The 23095-nt window shown below is 37.0% G+C and overlaps 2 protein-coding genes across 2 annotated transcripts; both read left to right on the forward strand.

Annotated features, from left to right (window-relative positions):
- The first annotated feature begins 130 nt into the window (after nt 1–130).
- Nucleotides 131–22456, forward strand: LOC140142752 (organic cation transporter protein-like). Its single transcript, XM_072164743.1, has 10 exons — nt 131–921; nt 7826–7929; nt 8497–8647; nt 10299–10467; nt 12506–12644; nt 13257–13342; nt 14611–14819; nt 16316–16424; nt 17758–17966; nt 18613–22456. Exons 3-10 carry the CDS (start codon nt 8593–8595, stop codon nt 18759–18761), a joined length of 1125 nt encoding a protein of 374 aa, XP_072020844.1. The 5' UTR covers nt 131–921; nt 7826–7929; nt 8497–8592; the 3' UTR covers nt 18762–22456.
- LOC140142163 (organic cation transporter protein-like) lies at nt 517–8524 on the forward strand. The gene is made up of 3 exons (XM_072164129.1): nt 517–921; nt 7826–7929; nt 8497–8524. Exons 1-3 carry the CDS (start codon nt 517–519, stop codon nt 8522–8524), a joined length of 537 nt encoding a protein of 178 aa, XP_072020230.1.
- Nucleotides 22457–23095: the final 639 nt, after the last annotated feature.

The raw sequence follows: 23095 nt of genomic DNA on the forward strand, positions 1-23095 counted from the left end.
AAATGTAAATTTGCATGACCATATATGGATGAACAGTGCATTAAAATGAGTACAAACAAGCCTAGTATTGGTCCAGTGGCTCTTATTAAAAGCATTAATGTACAATTTCCTTCAAATTTTTAAGTTGTTATTCTATACTCAAACTGCTGAAATATTACTAGTAAATCGGGAAGGGTTTCAGTGCGCATGCACGTCTATATTTTATTTTGTTTGGATTTTTCTTGAAAACAGCTGATTTTCAATGGTTTCAATCATCACAGCTGTACCGTACTATTCCAAATTATTATACTGGCTGGGGCTCTACCATTTTGTTGTTGTATAACAACACTCGCTTCCTGCCAACATTTTAGGTCAGTGAACAATATTATAGTAGATTTGGGATTTGGATTACCTTTCGGTGCGTGTACGCCTGCTTGTATGGTTTCGGTATAGGCCTATGATCTGCTAAACTAGTCGCAGTTAGTACAGTTCTTGCAGTTTAAGGTATATTTGTGTAAACAATACACATTTCCAAAGATGTTGTTCGATGATATTTTGAAGCAACTTGGTGAGTTCGGTCCCTACCAGAGACGAGTTTATCTTCTGGCTTCGCTCTACTGTATTCCATGGGCGTTTCATGCAATTGCTTCAGTATTTTTAGCAGCGGGAACGGATCATTGGTGTTCCATACCAACTCCAGTCAACGATGCATTTAATTGTACCGGGATTGGTCTTGACTTTGAAGAATGTGAACTTGCTCAGAAAAACTTGATTATACCTCATAAACTTGTGAAGGGAGCATTGGTGTTTGAGCAATGTGAGCGGTATAATATCAGTGGTTTTACCGGGGATGATACTACAAAACTGAAAACAAATGTGACACAGGAGTGCGATACTTGGGAGTATGACAGATCGCAGTATAAGGCCACAGTTGTACAAGACGTAAGTTTTATGAATTTATTGTTTAAAAATATACAAGTTGATCAATCTAAAAAGTATAAATGTTGAAAAAAATATACATTAAAATTCAACATTCGTTTTATGAAATATTGCAACTGGCATCTTTATTTTTTTAATAAACCTAAAAGTGAAGTGAGCTTGTTTTTTGGTTGGCTTGGCGGCCCTAATAAAATGAAATGGTTGTTTCATACTGTCATGTCGCTTGTCGCTGAGCGGCGTGGCGCACGCGCATTGGAGACAAAAGGACACAATCAAGGTTCTCATTGGCTGATACGTCATGCCGCAGCGACAAGCTGGAGAAAAGTCTGTCAAAGGCATTATGTGTTAAAATGGTAGAACTTCTGTTGACGCCACTAATAATAATTTACTGCCTTTTTGCGACATTGTTGAAGTTTAAAGTTTCTATTAATTCACGTGAAAAAACGTAAAAATTAAGCAAAGAGATTAAAGTAGGATTTCGTGATCCTAGCATCCTCTTTTTATGACATTCATCAATAGATAGGATAGGCTTATCCACGAAAAAAGCTTTAAAATTTGAGTTGATTCCGATTTTGTGTAAGCGAGTTATGCATGCATGTTATACAATGGATTTTTCAAGGCTTGATTCCAGATGAGCGTATATTAAATGTTAAGATATTTTGCAGAAAGATAACCCGACATTAACTTTTTCTTGAACCTTTTCTAACCTTTTGCGAACATTTTATAAAAAGGACGTATGCGGTTTGACCATGAAAGTACAATGTCCTGTACTTGACTGGGTACTTGACATTGGAAATACAATTGCTATGGCTGTTTTAAAACGATCTGTTGTCATGTCTATGGTCGATTACTTTCCGGTACAATGTACGCGGTAACTGCATTTTGCTACCACTTTTTTGGCTTAGGCCTACTGCAATGTGAGTTCCTGTATAGTGTAGTATGTTCTTTGTATCTATTTTTTAAATTTTATTAAGTTTGGGTATTCCAAGGCCAAGCTCTCCCTTTTAAAGGGATTTTTATTTGGAATATCTTAATAAAACGAGATGTTCTTGAAAAAGATCAAGGGCAAGGGTTAAATTAGGCTTACATAGTTTAACACGAAATAAAGCAAAATTCACTGGAACAAGAAGATTCACCACCACCATCCCACTCCCCCACACACACCCCACACAGGCATTTTGGTCGAATTCCTTACTGGAAGGTTGTAATAAAGTAGGGCCTAACAACTAGTTTTTGAACATCCACAACANCCCCTTGACTTTCAAATTATTTGGAGCTGTACGATAATTACCACCTTCTGTGGGTAAATTTCAAAATGATCTGCCAAAAATTGTTTCCCTTTTCCCCGGCCCGCCCTCCCCAATTTGCAAGTTGCATTTTTTTTGCGTTTTAACTGCGTATTGCTCTAGAACCTCTTTAAAAATGCGAGCAGGAACATTAGCATTTTATAACATTTGTTTACACCCCTGGCAAATTTTGTGCCTATTTTTGCATTTTTCAAAAAAAAATTATAGTGCATTGGCATGATTGGTGACAAGTAAAATATGTACAAGGTGTCCCAGAAAAAGTTACCGGGTGAATGGATTTGGACGTAAATCGAGAAATATACATCAGAATCCAAACATCTAAACATCAGCGAGTAGACCATCTTATTCTGCATCTTATACGCCAATTTTACTGGTTGTGGTTGACTGAGTGCTACGAAATGACCGATTACGTAACGCGTCAATTCACTTCATTCCAAGTTTGAAAGAATGATCATTCAACACAAATACTGTAAAGCTATTTAATTTCGCTAGTACTTAATTTCGCTAATTGCCAATGACCACCATTTTTGTGGGTATTTAATTTCGCTAATCCAGCAATTTATATGTTCAATTCAATGTAAAACTGTTAAATTTGCGGGTATTTAATTTCGCGAATAAAGGCTTCTAGCGAAATTAGCGAAATTAAATCCCTAGCGAAATTAAGTGGTTTTACAGTATGCGCACCGGTGGCTAACTGTCAATGGGCTTCATATTTTGTTTTCTGTGAAATCCTTTTTGTTCTTTTTAAATAATATGTTTCTTGCAAAACATTTAATTAGGTTTTGTTCAAATTTGAAAACCTGCACGATATTGAAAATGAAAGCTTGCATGTAAGATCATGCTCGGTACTTGCAAAATTCTTTTTTTCGTTAATGCTGATATAAATATTGCATAAAGAATTATTGCATAAAGAATTCCAGCTGGCTTAAAAATTCTCACACACACATTAATGTTTTTGGAATATTTCCAAGAAATTGTAATGCAAAGTTTAAATCTTTTAACATTAATGTTGCATGGTATCAAAAATCATACGTAAAGCTGTAAGTACTTGATCGTTGTCATTCTTGGCTCAAATGTTCTTTGGAAAGTTAAAATATAACATATTTTCACAACCTAAAGAATTAAAGTTAGTAAGCTTCCAATTGCAGAAATCAAAGTTTTCCCGGACAAACTGTTATTCATCTTCAGTGAAAGCATGAATAACATAAAACCGTGGAATTAGAAAATAGATAATGAGGAGTAAATTCAATGAGATACACAAACTTTAGGAAGCGGGGAGCGAGTATGAAAAAGGCGTCTGTTGATCAAAAGCTATCAAACTTCGAATGAACTACAATGATACCCGCATTATGTAAGCGTTAATTTCTTCGGAACCAGTCAACCGAATCAAATAAAATTTTCGTATTTGATGCACAATAAAACAGGCTAAATATTTTGAATCTGATGTTGATTTCTCGACTTACGTTCAATTTTTTTCACTTGGTAATTTTTTCTGGGACACGTATATTATAGGGGCAAGGACTACAACTACTGCACTGAAAATTTTATTTCATCACAGACAACAGTTGTGGGGTTACAGTCAAAAATGAGGGAAAACCAATTATTTGATCAATAAATCAATAACTACTTGTCTTAAGTCACTGAAGTTACCAGTGTTTTATTAGTTTTTGAGAAAAATACAAACATAGTCACACATTTATCCCCGGGAATCTATCAAGGGGTGTAGTACCTCCATAATCTCTTGTTTCATTGCAAAGGTGCTCCTAAATTGGCGCCAAAAATCTGTTGCCCCCCTTTTGACTTGCCAAATATCACTTTCCCCCTTTTGCCTTGCCAAAAATTGCTTGCCCACCCATTTTGCCCTGTCAAAATGGCTCACCACTCCCTCGTTTTTCTCGCACGGGGCGACAGATAATTACTGCCCAATGCCTAGTCATTTACGTTTGATCGTAAAATAAAACTAAAATAAATAGCAACTGCTCATCAGTACCGTATGGTGTGAATTACTCTGAAACCATAAATATTAACTGATACTTATTATTAAAAGAAACACGCTATAACGATTGCAAATCACTCGCACAAACATTATTTGTTTTATAATTTATGAATAGCGTATAAATGTCTAAATGGTTCTGCAAACACACTCTCGTCATTAATACCTGTCGAGGAAATTGTGTACACTTGAACGTTTTCCTATAAGTTTAGGGCATAAATTTCGAAATGGTGCCCATGCTTCGTTGACTATATATGCCAAATATTGTCTCCTTGCCAAAATGCTTGCTCTCCCCTTTTGGCCTGCCCAAAATCTTTGACCACCACTGACCCCGGGGTACACATATTATGCACCAATCGTAACGTTTCGGGTCCACAATTTAAATGATGGGAACTTATGCTTTATTGGCCTAGTGCAACATTAATAGGATTGCACACCGTCCTGGGTGTAGCCCGAACGTATTCCCCCAGCTGGCATAGTTTTTTTTCTGACCCAAGCCACCTTGTTGCTGTATGCTGTCCCCGTTTATTAATTTGATTACATAAATAAGGTCATAATTTTACAATGAAAATAATATTTTTTCACTGTACATGGTTCATGCAGCGTTTCGTTCTAAATATGTGTTTACTTACGCTATTTGTTTTTTGAATAAAAAGCGAGTGACTATACAGCTGCTTTCTGAGGTTATACGAAAGTTCACTTCACGTGGGACCTCGGTTCCCCAGCAATACTATTCAGTGAGTAATTTCGTGGAGAGTTGACTTGATACATGTGTGACCTTAGTTCCCCAGCAAGACTATTCCGTGAGTAATTTCGTGGTGAGTTTATTGATACAATGGAATCTCAGTTCCCCAGCAAGACTATTCCGTGAGTAATTACTTGGAGATTTTACTTGATGTGGGACCTCGGCAGCTCGGCTCAGTTCCTCAGCAAGACTATTCAATGAGTAATTTCTTGGAGCGTTTACTTGATACGTGTGGGACCTCAGTTCCCTGCAACAAGACTATTCAGTGAGTAATTTCTTCAAGAGTTTACTTGATGCATGTGGGAGCCTAGTTCCTCAGCAAGACTATTGAGTCAGTAATTTCTTGGAGAGTTTACCTGATACACGTGGGACCTCGGTTCCCCAGCAAGACTATTCAGTGAGTAATTTCGTGGAGAGTTGACTTGATACATGTGTGACCTTAGTTCCCCACAAGACTATTCCGTGTGTAATTTCTTGGAGATTTTACTTGATGTGGGACCTCGGCAGCTCGGCTCAGTTCCTCAGCAAGACTATTCAATGAGTAATTTCTTGGAGCGTTTACTTGATACGTGTGGGACCTCAGTTAATTATCTGCAGCAAGACTATTCAGTGAGTAATTTCTTCAAGAGTTTACTTGATGCATGTGGGAGCCTAGGTCCCCAGCAAGACTATTGAGTCAGTAATTTCTTGGAGAGTTTACCTGATGCACGTAGGACCTCGGTTCCCCAGCAAGACTATTCAGTGAGTAATTTCGTGGAGAGTTGACTTGATACATGTGTGACCTTAGTTCCCCAGCAACACTATTCCGTGAGTAATTTCGTGGAGAGTTGACTTGATACATGTGTGACCTTAGTTCCCCAGCAGGACTATTCCGTGAGTAATTTCGTGGTGAGTTTATTGATACAAATGGAATCTCAGTTCCCCAGCAAGACTATTCCGTGAGTAACTACTTGGAGATTTTACTTGATGTGGGAGCTCGGCTCAGTTCCTCAGCAAGACTATTCAATGAGTTATTTCTTGGAGAGTTTACTTGATGCATTTGGGACCTCAATTCCCCTGAAAGACTACTCGGTAACTTCTTGGAGAGTTTAACTGATACATGCAGTTCCCCAGCAGGACTATTTAATGAGTAATTTCTTGGAGAATTTACTTGATGCATGTGGGACCTCAGTTCCCCTGCAAGACTACTCAGTAATTTCTTGGAGAGTTTAACTGATACATGCAGTTCCCCAGCAAGACTATTCAATGAGTAATTTCTTAGAGAGTTTACTTGATACACGTGGGACCTCGGCTCAGTTCCATGCAGCAAGACTATTCATTGAGTAATTTCTTGAAGAGTTTACTTGATGCATGTGGGACCTCAGTTCCCCAGCAAGACTATTCAGTTAGTAATTTCGTGGAGAGTTTACCTGATACACGTGGGACCTCGGTTCCCAAGCAAGACTAATGCAGTGAGTAATTTCGTGGAGAGTTTATTGATACACGTGAGAACTTAATTCCCTAGCAACACTATTCCGTGAGTAGTTTCGTGGTGAGTTTACTTGATACAACTGGGACCTCAGTTCCCCAGCAAGACTATTCAGTGAGTAATTACTTGGAGAGTTTACTTGATACATGTGGGACCTCGGCTCAGTTCCCCAGCAAGAATATTCAGTGAGTAATTTTTTGCAGAGTTTACTTGGACCTCAGTTCCCCATCAAGACTACTTAGTAATTTTTTGGAGAGTTTACCTGATACATGCAGTTCCCCAGCAAGACTATTCAATGAGTAATTACTTGGAGAGTTTACTTGATACATGTGGGACCTCGGCTCAGTTCCCCAGCAAGAATATTCAGTGAGTAATTTTTTGCAGAGTTTACTTGGACCTCAGTTCCCCATCAAGACTACTTAGTAATTTTTTGGAGAGTTTACCTGATACATGCAGTTCCCCAGCAAGACTATTCAATGAGTAATTTCTTGGAGAGTTAACTTGATACATGTGGGACCTCGGCTCAGTTACCCAGTAAGAATATTCAGTGAGTAATTTCTTGGAGAGTTTACTTGATGCATGTGGGACCTCAGTTCCCCTGCAAGACTACCCAGTAATTACTTGGAGAGTTTACCTGATACATGCAGTTCCCCAGCAAGACCATTCAGTGATTAATTTCTTGAAGAGTTTACCTGATACATGTGGGACCTCCGTTCCCCAGCAAGACCCTTCAGTGAGTAATTTCTTGGAGAGTTTACTGGTGATACATGTAGGAGCCCAGTTCCCCAGCAATATTCAGTAAGTAATTTCTTCAAGAGTTTACTAGATACGATGAGTTAACAATGGTTAAAGGCCTTTAGTTTTTAGGCTGTACTGCATGTAAAAGCGTACACATCAATATTGATTTTACACTCATTATCATAGTACAAGTTATTAAAGAATGGCGTACATTTCTTTTTGACATTGGGGTGGTAGAGAGGAGGGTAAAATTCGTGATGCAGACTCCATACGAACGGGCATTAAACTAGCATTAAAACTTGTTGCGTTAGCAACAATTCGGACAGAGCCTACTTTTTTGTGAAATCGATTTGCATACTTTTACATCTATTTTAGTCATTAATAGACTAGTATCTTTCATTTAAATCAGAACATGCCAACTTTACGAAGAACATGGTCCCTAAGGACACCACATTGTCTCCAGTAGCCATATACTATAACCAGAACACATCACCATTGCACCTTTAGCGTAGTGATTTGATGTACTGCGCCTCCAATCGCCTCACTCGCGCCAATAAAACGTAAATTTACATATAAATTTCGTCACCTTATATAAAATCTTTATCTTGTAGAAATCAAGTTTTCCAATTAACGATCATTTTCATTTCCTCACACAGTTCAACTTGGTTTGTGGAAACAAGAATCTACCAAAATATGCCGATTCTGCCTACTTTGCTGGGTTCTTGATTGGGGCTTTTCTATTCGGTAATATTGCCGATTGGTAAGTTATCCTATATTTTTAAAGTCATAAAAAAAACCCGATATTTTTTTGCAATAGTTCAAAACTTGCTTGATTTACATTAAAATGAGTTACGTACGTTTTACAAAAGTGTTGTTGTTTCAGCCCTCTGTACAACATAACACAAAAACCATAGAACCTACCAAAACTATATCTGTGATATTTGACATTTTCTACACACTCGCTATGAAATGATCATGCAATTTTTGCCAAAGCTCACTACCATTCGCAAGATGCTGTGAACTACCAAATCGCAACAGTTTAAAATAGTTGCTAACCTTCACGTCACTACCTAACTTGAGATGAACCAAAAATAGCAGATATGCTGCACCAGTAACTGCTCTTATTCTCATCATAAGAGTGCGATGTTCCTTGCAGCAGCTGCATCTTCGCAATCAAAATTGTTCAAGTACACGATCGCGTCAGCCAACTTTCGGAAAATCACAAAAATCAATAATTGTGCTTATTATTATTTTTATTATATGCTTTCTAGTCTGTTTGCTTTTCATTAAGTGTTAATATATTTTGATCATATTTCTTACGGCACAGGATTGGTCGTTACCTAGCATTTTCATAGCCCTTGGTGGTGTGACTGTATCAGGAACAATAGCAGCATTTTCGCCGAATTTTGCAGCCTATGCTATCATGAGGTTCTTCATAGGAATGACCAATATGGCCGGTCTATGTGTCTTTATATTAGGTGATTATGTTCTTACTAGATTATATCTGTTGAAATCCATTTAATTTGGCAGACATGACTTTAAGGGTAGACGAGGTATTGTTGGTCGAAGCAACCTAAAATTTTCATTATCTAGATCAATATATTATTGAAAATTAACACCTTGATGTTTTACAAAAGTTCATTCTACAAATCGTATACTTTGCAAACTTGTTTAATTTATTGTCGTTAATGAGTTATGTACGTTTTACAAAAGTGTTGTTGTTTCAGCCAAGAAACTCAAGAACCGCAGCACCTATAAAAGTATATCTGTGATATTTTAATTCTTCTACACGCTCGCTATGAGTTGAGCAATGCAAAGCTCACTACCATTCGTAAGATGCGGTGAACTACCAAATCACAACAGTTTAAAATAATTAATAACCTTATATGTTAAACTTCCACACATAATACCTGAATGGGTGACTCCATTTGAAATCTATGCCCCTCCTGTGTGAGACATTAAGACCACATCTTCCATAGGGGATGTATGGATTTGGAGTGGAATAATCCATTAAAATCACTGTATAAGCTGTTCAAGAGATTTATCAAACACGAAATAGAAAACGAAAATTCGTTTGTAAAATGATGTTACGCGCGCATGCTTTATCTTGAATTAGCAAATAAGGACCAGATGGTAGAGGGACAGAGGGCCTCAAATTTAATGGCGATTCAGCGGGAGAATTGAGCTGCAGAGGGCGGCATACAGGGTTAGGTAATGGTGCAGTGCCGCGCACCATCTGATCCCTGTTCTCAATTGACCTTTTCGGTAAATCCCATAAGCCTTTGCGAGTACACATGAGAACACGTCATTTGACGGCGTCTTGTAATGCGCAGTAACAATGTTCGATAAACGATGTGCGCATCGGCGCAGATCGGCGTGACTTAAAATAACGAGTTCTCAGATGTACTCGCAAAGGCTTATGGGATTTACCGAAAAGGTCAATTCAAGAGAATTTTGAATTCCACGAGCCTTTGCGGGTTACACCTGAGACGCCAATGTACACATCGTTTATAATGAAAGACACTCCCAAAGGCTTTATGGATTTACCAACCAGGTCAATTCATGCGTGACACTAACATGATTTTAACAAATGCTATTCGGCATGTTGCTAAGTTCATAACGATTATTATAAAGGATCACGTTTTTTTTTTTTTTTAGGAATTATTTGTGCCACATATTGACATTTGATATTCAACTGAATATTGAGAAATATTATTGATGAGCGTTCAACTTGTGTTATATTTGTCTTGTTTGAAGAAAGCTTTTGACGTCGTAAACCACGATCTTTTAAAAAGACTTCGTGTGTGTTAGGCTTATATATGGATAAGAGCTTGCATGGTTCAAATTTGCATCTTAGTAATCATGGTAATATAGCCTAATTCAAAGTCTGCATATTGACTCATTTCATTTAAAATCTCTTAACTTTGGTATACCTCAAGGGTCTAACATAGGGCCACTTCTCTTCATAATTATGTAAATAATTTGTACTAAGATGAATTGGTTGACTATCGTTTGATTTTGGAAATATGGAATAGATCCTGGATCGGTCTGGATAGTTTTTAATAACATCATTATTACCCACAACTATGAACCATTTCGCTATCAAATTACCCTATTTGTATATTTCAGGGAGTGAAATCGTCGGTCCTTCCAAGCGAGCAATGGCCGGTAATGTTATCTGGTTGTTCTTCTCTGCCGGATATATGTTACTTGCCATCATTGCCTATTTTATACGAGACTGGCGACAACTACAACTTGCTATATCGGTTCCGCTAGTGCTATTTTTCCTGCTTATTCCGTAAGTAACCAACAGTCGTGTTAGGGCATTTAAATAAAACCACTTAATTTAATGCCCACGTGACCACATGGGCGCTGACATTATAGCGTCTAGACAGGATGTCTGGAAAAGTGACCTTTGGCACAGCGGTTGGTCTTCCTGTGTATTTTAATTGGAAACGCGGATGATTGTCCAAATTTTCTAGCAAATTTGTCATTTTTTTGCAACTTTGTAGTATTATTGTAAAAGTTTCCGTCGATAACTTTTTTTTCCGTCGATCAAAACTTTCAAAATTTAGTTCTTGAAAACATACTAAAAAAACAGAATCTCCCAATTTATAATTAAGTTGCCTTTTAAATCTTCAGCAATTTTGATGATACTTGTCTGAAACATTCCTATTTCTTTATAGCACATAGCACATCTACTGATCACTTGGTGGGCTTGGTATGGCGGCGCACACGGGTCACGTGGGCATTAAATTTAGTGCCTTTTATTTAATACCCTATGGTTACTGACCAAGGTCAATCTGAAAAAAGTTTGGTTGTTCCAATATGGAAAAGCTCTTTGGAAAGAAAACTTTCCTTGACAGATCTTCAGTTATTTGGAACAAGCTTCCTTCCAATCTTCCTATCAATTTTATTTCAATGCGTTTGGGTGGATTCAAAAATGCAATTGGTTTGTAAGCTTTGTATAGTAATTTGAGCTAAATATTGCATTTAGTTTTGTATCATGTTTGGTTCCTTCATTTTGTATAATATATATTTCTTATTTTGTTATTATCATGTCTATGTATAATATATATTTATATAGACCAGTGCATTTGTATTGATGGCATTTCCTGAATAAATAACGAATAAATATAATAATAAAAAGTACAACCAGCTGTGCCATCCATGTCATAAACACTAAGGGGTTTTGAATTGTACCATAAAATTTGCATCTTTGTATAAATTATTATGTCTCTCGCCCGGGTCTCTCGTCCGCAGCTGTTAGTGATACACAATAACTCACAAACTTGACGCGAAGTAGATTTATTTAAAGAGTTTGGTTTCATGCCGGGTTATTAAAGTCTACAATGTGAACTTTTTCGGATATGGCAATTAAAGCTTGACCGATTTAGTTTTTCTTTCAACTTTTTAAAATTCTTAGAAAGTTTTATTGTATTGCTCTAATCTTTTACAATTAGATGTTTTAAACCATTATGCTAATCCTTACCCTCACTCAAACCCTAACCCACACGTTAACACTAAGCTATAATGTTAAACCGTAATCATTAACTAACCCTATCCATAGTCATAATTCAATCCTCACATCAATACTAACACTGAATCTAACCCTAACCTAACAATATCCATAACACCACCCTAATCCTATTCGAAAATGCTCCATAATTGAAGATCGAATTGAAAAGACTAGTTTGCGTCTGACGTCAGGGCAAAGGCGTGACGTGATTGGTTGTTGACCTGCGCAGTAATCGACAGAACGTCATACGCAAACTAGTCTTTTATCAGTGTTCTTCGGTTATATTTATAAATGCGCTTTTATAAATACGCACGTGGCCCATGGGCACGGCATACCAAGAACTGCGAGCGTGACCAAATCCTCATGCATGCATAATTTGACCGTCTGTAGATAAATATCATCAAATTTAAGCATTCCAAAATTATTGCACATTTTGCAATTCTGAATTTGTAATTTTTTATCAAAAACAACATTTTGAAAGTATTTGACGACGGAAACGTTTACAATATAAGCACACAGTTGAAAAAATAGACAATTTTGCTGCATAGCAGTCTCATGTTGTTCTGTCTTTACATTCAATTGTATAGGAAGACCACTTGCTATGTAAAAAGTCACTTCGAGACTTACTGTCTATAAGCTGTTATTGCAGCGCGGAAGTGGTCATGTGCGTATTTATAAAAGCGCATTTATAAATATAACCGAAGTACACTGTTTATTTCGGTCTTCAATTTTAACAGTAACCCTTTCCGTAATGACCCTTCAGACAAACGGTTTGTTGCATTATTTGATTCCAAGTTCTTTTACTTGAATACCACAGTATCCTGTGTGAATCTCCACGTTGGCTTATCAGTAGGGGAAAATTTGCCAAAGCAGAACAAATAATAAGGAAAGCAGCTAAAGTGAATAAGGCACAATTACCAGAAGTCTTATTTGAAGAACATGAACAAATCATGGAGGTAAGCTCGCTTCGACTTTCGTATTTTTGTTTCAGGCTCAATGACACTCTTTCATCTGAACCACATGGTGCAAACGTTGGTATGATGTGGGATGATGCTGAATTCGGACCACCATCCCTCCTATCTCTCAAAGAAATTTCAATAAAAAACACCAAAAGAGCTGATACTTCACGGTTGTTTGATTTGATCATTTATCAATTTTTCTGACAAAACATTATATAATGTTCAATTCTAGACCTACTTAATACCAACAGCTATCACACTAATAATTTTTATTATTCAAATTATTGTACATTTGTGTGCATATTGAGGGCGCTATTTACATATATTTTAAATTTAAATTAGCCAAATGATATGAGTTATACCTTACATTTTATGACAAAAAGATTTTTGAAAATTCCCTTACCATCTGTTAGTCTTTTTGCTGACGTTCTAATACCATTATGCAAGTGTCTACCCCTTCTAAAGATGTAAACACGATTTAAGATAAATAGCGCCATCATTGTTCAACTTTTCTTAAAAGTGAATCAGTTTTACATGCCATCAAACAACCGTTACTTTAACTTGAACATTAGGCCAACTTACTTGATGATCACTTTTTGTTTTATACAGAAAGAAGACAAAGCTATGGGAACCCCGTGGGATCTGTTTAAAACACCAAATATGAGAGCTAAGTCACTCAACCTGTTCTACAACTGGTAAGCATCGGGGTAAAATATTTTCCTCCGTTAATATTTTCCTTGTCACGAGCAAACCGTAAAGAGACCCGTACAGCCAGCCTCGTTGGTCCAGGTGGACAAGATAGTATACAAGTATTGACTGCTATGAGGGGCATGGTTAAGATTATAGGCCCAAGGTGATCTCAAAACTTGAGATCACCGCGGGCCTATAATCTTAACCATGTCCCGAATAAAGCAGTCAATATTTGTTTTATATACCGAATGGATAAGTGGATGTTGCGATTGTGCAGTTTGATCGGGACACACGTCACCGGTCCATAGTTCATTTCCATGGACCGGTCCATAGTTCATTTTGAAGGCATAGTTAATTCAATGACTGCACATTCAACCAATCAGATGACAGGTATCTATATATGAGGTATATAATGCTAAATATATACCTCTGAGTAGTTTTTCTGTAATTGCTTCTCTTTTTCTAATTTTTCTCCCGCTTTTCTCTTCCCCTTTGGCTTCTTTTTCTCTTATTTTGCCTTCTTCTATTTCCCCCTTTTTTGTAATTTTTGATTAAAAAAACAACACAAAACCCAGTGTGACTTTTTGACTTTCGAAAGTTATTTCTAACTCGTATTTTGAGCACTTGGTCTTATTAGGGGCCTTTCGCCGAAAGTCCTGGCGAAAGCTAGTCTCGTTGGGAGTATGTTTTTTTTAAATAGAAATCTGGTATATATTAGTCCTGGTAGGGTTACCTGCAGGAACCCCGGATTTAGCATGGGTAGTGGCTACCCAGAAAATCCATGAGATCTCTGTGTCCAATGTTTATACTTTATTCGACATGGCTGATGATGGCTCACGTCGGGCCCAATTTGTACGTTCATTCTCAATGGCTACATAAGATGCAAGGTACATCATCAGTTGCCCCGGGATATTTAAATTCATTATCAAAACATAGGTTCGTCGGTATCTTTCACAAATGCAATAGTCTTTCTCAGTACAAACTTCTGTTGAGGTTCGATGAGTGGTTTACAACATATTGATCGGCCAATTTTGACGCAAAACGGACTTCGAGAGATAATCTATTCCCAGTTTGTAAGGACCGAAAATGTCATTTTCCTAAATTCAGAGCAAAACCATGATGTCCGTCCCCACTTTGTACTGTAAAAAAAACAATCGGTAATGTCACCTCCTATAGTAATTATATGCCTAATAAAAAGGAACGGTTTAGAACTATTTGGTATTCGTCACTATGCGATATCATGACGATATTACTTTGTTAATACTTTTAACAGGTTTGTTAACAACATGGTATACTACGGGCTGTCTCTAAGTACGTCAGGCCTTGGTGTCAATGACTACGTAGCAGCATTTGTGTCAGGCGCAGTTGAAGTTCCCGCCTATATATCATGCTGGTTTATTTTGGATAGATTCGGTAGACGACTTCCGCTATGCATTTATATGGTTGGAGGTGGAATGGCTTGCATCCTAGCTGCACTTCTCCGTAAGAGAATTATAGACATTAAACAGATCTGTAACTTACCCCTCCCCCCCCCAAAAAAAATTAAAAACAAAAAAAAAAGTAAAAAAGAACATTGTCTATTGATACACAAACATAAAAGCAGTGGCGGCGGCAGAATTAAAATTTAGTTAGGTGAGCATATTTTTTACCGTTTTTATGGCGCGAAAAATTGTCAATTCAGATTTTTAGCCCAAAATGAAAGTAAATTTTGGTATGATGGACCAGTGCGCGCGTCGTGTATAATTTTGAAATTTTATCTTTTTTTGAAAATGCACAGGGTATTTATTACTTTTTTCTAGGCCTATGAAAATGTTTATAGGGAGACGTCCCCCAATGGATAAATTTAGGGTGAGACGTGTCCCCTTGTCGCCAGCTTCCGTCGCCTCTGTTAAAAAGTGGGCAACTAGTCCTAATTCAAAAATCCTAAGCCCGAACTATTCCACTAACCCTTGTCGTAATTGCTTGGTGTGCGGCAGAATATTGTTAAGTGTTTACCTAAAGGCAAAGAAAAAAGACTCAAAGAAATGTTTCAATCGCAACAAGATTTAATATTTATTTATAATTACATCGACCATCATGCTTATTGCCCGGCTTATTGTGCATAATGCAAGGCGCTTTAGCCTCACTTGCCTCTACCCAGGAGTGAAATTGGGAGCTGTTAGGGACATTGTCCATTGAGCGGTGCATAAAGGTATGAGCATGACTTAGGCATTGTATGGTAGCTGACATATTCTAACGACAGCCTTTTGATACACGTGAAATGCGCTGTATAATGCCAACATTATTTAAGAATGATGTATATATTTATCACAATATTCGTTATTTTGTGAATGACCAAGTTAATAGACCATGCACATCGGGATTTACAAATTCCTTTACAGAATGCATTAAAGCCATATTATAACATTTTCAAACAAAATAGATTAGCATTTCTTTGCCATAAAATGTTAGCTTTTACTGTCAGATATATCCCCTTTTATTTTTGAGCCGAACAGCTAAACTAAGGCACAGCAAAGAAAATTGGAATTTACTACCAGCGCCGATTTCGCCAATACGTATCACTTCTTCGGTCGTGTTATGGTACGATCCTTTGTTGTGTAGATCACCGTTACTGTGTTATGACATCGTATATGCGTTCGACTAAATCATTCCCGTAATAATAGAACGACCGTTCCTGTGTTTTATTCAAAATCTCGGATTTTGACAAAACTACAGCACCGAGAAGTCTTGATTTTTGCAGGGTATGTTGGTTTAAACAATATCATCGTGTATAAAAAATTTTTTTGACAATTATTGAGGCGTTCCTCCTCAGCAAAAATGTTATATCAAAATTTTTGACAATTATTGAGGCGTTCCTCCTCAGCAAAAATGTTATATCATGGCTTTAACTGTCTCCTGAAAAAGAATGGTAATAAACCCAAGGTTTTTTATCACTAAACTAATGAAATCCAATTTATTATATACAATTGACTATTTAGCACCTGGTGTAGGTCGTACCGTTGTGGCAATGATAGGCAAGTTTGGAATCACGGCCTCATTCAGCGTGGTGTATATATTTTCTGGAGAGCTTTTTCCAACGCCAGTCAGGTATGTATACAGATATGCTGCTATGCATAATAATGGCTGTACGATATAATAAATTTCCCTATACTTTGTGTACAAAATGGGCTCTATTCAAATGGCTCTACCTACCTTACGAAGCAACTCAATTTTTCAAAGTGATGTTTTCCTGAAAAAATTGAGTTAGCTTGAAAAGGACAAGGAAGTTAAGGAACTAACTGCTAATTGTCTCGTTGTAACCCGTACGAAACTCGGGGAGCTGATCCTGGTTGCGATGGTTATTTGTGGAATGTCTAGGGTGTGCACTCTTGTAGCAGCAAAGTCCCTGATTTGTTGTTAAATGGTTTATGGAATGATGTGGCCCGTAGTGGTCAGCGACAACCTGTAAAGTGTGCTGAGGCTGCTTGTGGATCAACGTTTAGGCGTTGTGCCTGTGCGTAGCGCACTATAAATCACTGCGGTTTTTTTTAAAGATATACAAACAAGCAAGTAAACAAACAAAAACAAATATATTCGAAGACTATAAACTGTGTTTGCTCCATTTTCAGAATAGCACCAATCGTGATTTTACCTCCCGAAAAATACAGCACAAGTTTTTTGGGATTAAAAAATTATTATGAAGTTCTGCTAAATGAAACATAGCTCAATCCTAATTATTCATTTAGTCCTAATTGGATATAAAAGAAAAAGTTCACTATTTTACTAATCTTTTGAAAAAAGAGCCAAAAACATGCATTTTCGGCATGTTCTCTGACAATCGAGTCACAAAAATCACAGACTTGGAACAAGTCTAAGCATTCAAAATCTTGAATTTTAACTTTTTTGTGTTACTTTATTTAAATGGTTGGTTAAGAATGAAACATGTCTTTTCCAAACATTGTCACATGTTTCATTTGGCAAACAGGATAATATTTTTTTATTAAAAAAATAAGTTCTGTATTTTTCTGGAATAGAGAGTAGAAGCTGTCGGCTTGAGAAATAAATACCTGTATAAAAACCTAGAATCTTTCTCAAATCTAGGCAGATGCTTAAATTCAAGCCTATATTTAATACCTTGCACAGTTTTTCAATAAAATCTGCCCATTTTATTTTGGTTGTTAATGTTGTAAATGTAAATGTTAACGCAGGCCGGGTGCAAATTGTGACAAAAAACCATTTTGAACTACAGCAACCTGGCACCAACAACGAATGAAAACGTCACCCTCTATAATAGTCAGCATTATACAAGCAGACGGTTTATAGTTCCCCCGGTTCGTCAATATGAGAAAAACAACGTATTATTCACTTGTTACTGGAGCATCGGTATTGGCATGTCATCTACGTGTGCTCTTGCCAGTAATCTATTATTTACTTCTTACAGGAGCATTGGTATTGGCATGTCATCTATGTGTGCTCGTGTCAGTGGCATCATAGCTCCCTTTATCCTGACACTTGGTGATTATTGGTCGCCTCTTCCATTTATATTCTTTGGTGTCAACTCCGTAGTAGCTGGTAGTTTGGCGTTGTTTCTGCCTGAAACTTTGGGAACTAACCTGCCGCAGACCTTGGATGAGGGAGAGGCGTTTACTAGTAAGTAAATATGAATATTGCATTTTTCACCCCCGTCCCTGTTTCGGTACCAACAAGGCTAAAATATCCAGGGACACAGAAAATATAATACCATTCCCCTCACAATAGCAATTAACTTGCATTTACCATGTTCACGCATACATTTCGAGGACCTGAAATATTTTGAAATCTTAAGGTCCACTGTAAACCGTTGTGTTTTCCTCACAAGGAGAGTAATACCGAAAAGTCCTTGGATATTTGACTGTAACGTAAAAGTGAACGTGTAACGTTAAGTTGACATCTCTTCAACTGCTGCTGTGTAACGAATTGGCACTCTTGATCACATCACATTGACGTCACACGTTAAGTTAATATCACTTCAATTGCTGATGTGTAACGAATTGGCACACTTGATCACAGTCAAAGGGATTACACATTTTCTTTTAATATTAATCAAAACTTGCCCTGCACGGTGGAGAAGGTTTGGGTACGGATGCCAATTGGGTGCAGGGACAGTGTAAAGTCATTTTATGCTTATGGCTAGCACACAGAGCATTAATCTTCTAAATGAATGAGCGAAAATGAATGAATGAATTTACTTTCTTGCCTGTAACATGTTTAGAATAACGTTCTGAGATGGACATTTTCTTGTTGATTATCCACACAGGAAGTTCAAGTAATACACCAGGATTATGGACTCTCTGCAAATTCAAAGGGAATGATACTGCATACCAGAAAACACCAGCGATTGAGGATGCTAAAGAACCTGGTGATTGCCCGGATGACACCAATGAAAACTCTGCTGTCCCTGTTTAGAGTATTGCAACATTTTATTTTTCAACTTTACAATCCTGTTTATTCCTTATAGTAAAAGAATTCTTGCCTGTCCTGTATGTAGATCCCTCAAGCAGTTGGACTTTAAAGCTTTCCTCAAGAAATCACAGTATGTCTGCAGCTTAACGTTGTCAGGTCTTCTCGTTCTTCTGTTTACATTTTGTGAACGGAATTGTTTTAGTTTCGATAAAATCATTTTAGAAAATTATCTCGAAATGCGTTCAAAAACTCGAATGAAGCTAGAGAGAGACACCATCATTTCTTTAAATCAAACCTCAGCCTATGATTTCTGAACGGTCTCAACAGTAGTCTTTCGGTGGTGCAGAAGACGTCAAAAATATCAAATAAACCTATAAAAAGGTTCTTCAAGACGTGTACAGTACTCATTAACCAAAGTTCTTGATATCTGATCCAGAAATTGCACTTACTTTATGTACGTTTCAGCAACACTGTTACCTTTGTCAACTTGGTAATGAGTGGTTCCTACTGGCACCCGACGCTAGATGTATCTCCAGTATATTCTTGAACCCAGTTCTAGAAACTCATCAAAAATGTGTGAGAGTTGATACTGTAAAATCCCCAGATGGAAAATCAACTGGCAACACCAAAACCTAAGCTGGAGATACATCTAGCGTCGGTTGCCAGTAGTAATCACTCATCATCAAGAGTTGACAAAGGCAACAGTGTTGCTGAAACGTACACAAGGTAAGTTCAATTTCTGGATCAGATATCAAGAACTTTGGTCAATGAGTTTACTCTACCAATCCTGATGAATTTTTTCAACCGTGTACAGTACTGCTGATAATCTTTGCACTTTTAAGGATAATTCCTACCATGAGCCCCCATCGAGTGGTGGCTCTGCAGTGGTGGCACCAGGCACCAGGATTATTTTCCTCATTTCATTATAAAATTTTCGTAAGGTAATTTGAAGGTATTTGTAGGTATTGCGTTATCATAATCTCGTGTATGTATAGATGTTGATATAGTTGGGGTGCAGGGGTGGATCCTTGGTCAATTTAGGGGAGTTGAGAAACTGAAATAGGCTGCTCATTGTTGCAGGGGCGGGCGCCCCTCCGCATCCCTGCATTTGTCTCTGGGTGTAGATATGGTGATGGTTGGTAATGTATGTTACATGCAGTGCTTATTATTACTATAGTAGTAACAGATTTAGTATAATTTCGTCGCTGTGCGGGAACAACCTCATAATGTAATTGCAAAGGTCAAATGCAAAACCTCATTTACTAAAACCTCACATGTACAATTTTGGCCAAATTGTTTTTTGAGAAAGAAGAAAACTATATAACTATAGAATACTTTTAAGAGTCTGTAAATAACCAAATGTGTTTTTTATGTAAATTCTGTTAATTTTGAACGTAAAATGACAAATCGTTATGAGGTTTATGTAACTGGGGCCCACTTGCTACATGAGGCTTAGCCTGCGACCTTTGTAATTTTTCCCCCGAACGACGATATCAGTGGTAGAAATCGTAAACAGAGCGCAAGCCCATCTTACGCAAGTGAATATTACATAATGCTTCTGTTTTACGAACACGTTCATCTACCAAATATTTTATTGTTTTATTGTAATATTCAGAAAGTTCTATACTGCGCCAATAAAGTATCCTTACACTTGGAAAAATAATCACAATTCCCAAACTGAACAATATTGGGGTAAATTTGTTGTTTTTAATATGACTTCAAGAAGCAAAGTTACAAGCATTTGATTAGACGAAGGTCCAGTTTTGAAAGTGACAAACTGTCCTATTCAAAACTCCACAGACTAAACATCTGGTTTGAGAGTGGTGAATGACTAATTTATGCGTTTGGCTTTAATTTAAAACAAGAGGAACAAAAGAACTGACAAATAAAATGAAAGTTATGAAAAGTACAGAGAAGTAAAAACTGAAATAAAAACTGTTTCGCTTGTTGAACCTTCGTCTATTCAATTGCTTGTAACTTTACTTCTTGAGGTCTCATTGGATTCAATGTGGTGTCATAATGTGCAGGATTAGATAGTGCATCTATTAAAATAAGAAATTGTACCCAATATTGTCCGGTGTTGAAATTGTGATTATTTTTCCAAGTGTAGGGATACTTTATTGGCGCATACGTTAATTATTATTGTTGCAAATATAGAGTTATTGTGATTTGTTTGTGTTGATGAAATTTAGTAGGGATGACCATCATAATTTCATGTTACCCCTTTTGCTACAAAAGATTGCTTTCTGGAAGGAACTCATCAACAGAAGTATTTTGGTGGTTAAATGGTCAAAATCGGTCAAAAACTTTTCGAATTATGAATTTTCAAAGTTTCCCATTCTGACCGGTCATTGAACGAAATAAATTGACAAAGTCTAAATATAGCAATGTGAGCAAAATTGGTATAAGCATATATTTACCTTTTTATATTTCTTTATTTTAATATATATGCAAACATGAAACAAGCATATTGTGAAAGTATCTTATGAAATGGCACTTTACTAGTCAATAGCATTAAGTATTTCTTCAAACCGAGGCACTGAAATCATGCTTTTAGAAAACATTTGCCAAAAATCATCCATAATGGCCAAAGTGTCACAAAATCAAAAGTCCAGGTGAACTTTTTTTCCACAACAATATACGCTACACATAAGAAAAATACTAATGTACTACAAGGGATTTTCAACATAGGAATCCAAACAATCAAGTACCAACATGCACAGCTTTGTCCTGATATCACTTCTGGGGTTTTAACAAAATGTTTAACCTCTATTGTGATTGGCAGCAGCATAAGGTATCTCTTTGATAGCTGATAATGCCCAGCCATTCAGCAAGTGGCTAATAACTGACCTTGATAGGCTTGAATGAATACTGTCATGTGCTACAAAACCATCACACTCCAGGGCCTGGTCACTCCATATGCTACAGGGAGCACAGTACTTTAACAATGGAGTGAAAGTCTCATTATTGATTAGGCGCGTATTTTAAAAGTACAGCTCCTGTGCGTGTATAGCAGCAAGTCAGTGCAGATGGTATAAATATAAGAAAATGTTTAGGGTTGAGATCAGGTGAATAATACAACAAATGAGCACGAAACTTCATATTTATGTTCAGAAAGGTGTCTATTTAACATGATTCGAAAGGTGTTTGGAAATTCCAAAGGGAAGCTGGTATTTAATTTTTAACTCGAGATCTACTTGTCCATTTTTTTAACCTTTTTACAGAGGGTATGATAGAGGTAATAACGACAACTCTGCCAAATTACAGCTCAGTAGGTCAAGGTGTTCACCTGATCTTATTCATCTGAATATTTTGTGTCATTCTGAGCAGTGCTGCACTGGGCCACTGGCAATTAAGCGCACTGTGGCGATGGACCAATTTTGACTCACACTTACAGAAAAACCAAATAAGTTATGATGCTGTAATTTGCAGGATAGTTACAAAACATAATTGGCATTAACATCTCCAATTTTTAAATTATGAAAAATAAAAGAATGAGCTCAATTTAGAAATGTCTGTGCAAGCAGTGCACAGTTGAGCTCCCTGCATGTCAGGGAGTTAGGGTGATTCACAAAAAATGAAATTGGTATTTTTCAACGGGACACCCCCTCATTTTGTTCATTTTGGTAATAAAATTATACCTGCAAAATATGAAAAAAATTCAAAAAAGTTTAGGGGGTGCTACTGGTCAATGAACTTTTGTACACAAAGTCAATGGGATTTTTATCAAAATTTCAAACGCTTATTTCAGGGCCTAAAAAGTCTACCAGGCTTGCAAAACTGAAGTAAATGTTCAATGATATACCTAACTTTGTGAAAACATGGGTTTTTACCAAATTAAAGTTCATAGTTGACTGTAATAATAAAAAATGTTTCAAAAGTGACAGAGGGAGTGTAGCTCAAGAAAAGAATACCCTGGGATATCCCCTGGAATCCCACCAGACACCCCAAATTTATACCTTAAATTGAATTGAACTGTTGATAAAAAAAAAGATTAAAATTCTTCACATATTAGTTTACCCCAATGGTGATACCAGCTTTTGAAATCTTATGTAATAGTAACTATCAAAATCCATACATCTGTATCAGGGGTGGTCATTATGGCCATACCTGATGAAGATTTGTATTGTTTGAATTGAATGACCACAGGAAGGATTAGATTCACCATGGTTGAAAAGAAATGTATATAAATTGGGGTCACAACATTGGATAGTGGCCAGTTCATAATATTTTGGCTGTTCCAGCAACTGCCTTGCCCCAAATGTATCAGTTTTCACAAAAATGCAATTTTCTGGAAAGCGGGTTAACATTTTTACAATTTTCTTTAGCATTTATTT

The sequence above is a fragment of the Amphiura filiformis genome, chromosome 20 (assembly GCF_039555335.1).
Source record: "Amphiura filiformis chromosome 20, Afil_fr2py, whole genome shotgun sequence".
Taxonomy (NCBI): domain Eukaryota; kingdom Metazoa; phylum Echinodermata; class Ophiuroidea; order Amphilepidida; family Amphiuridae; genus Amphiura; species Amphiura filiformis.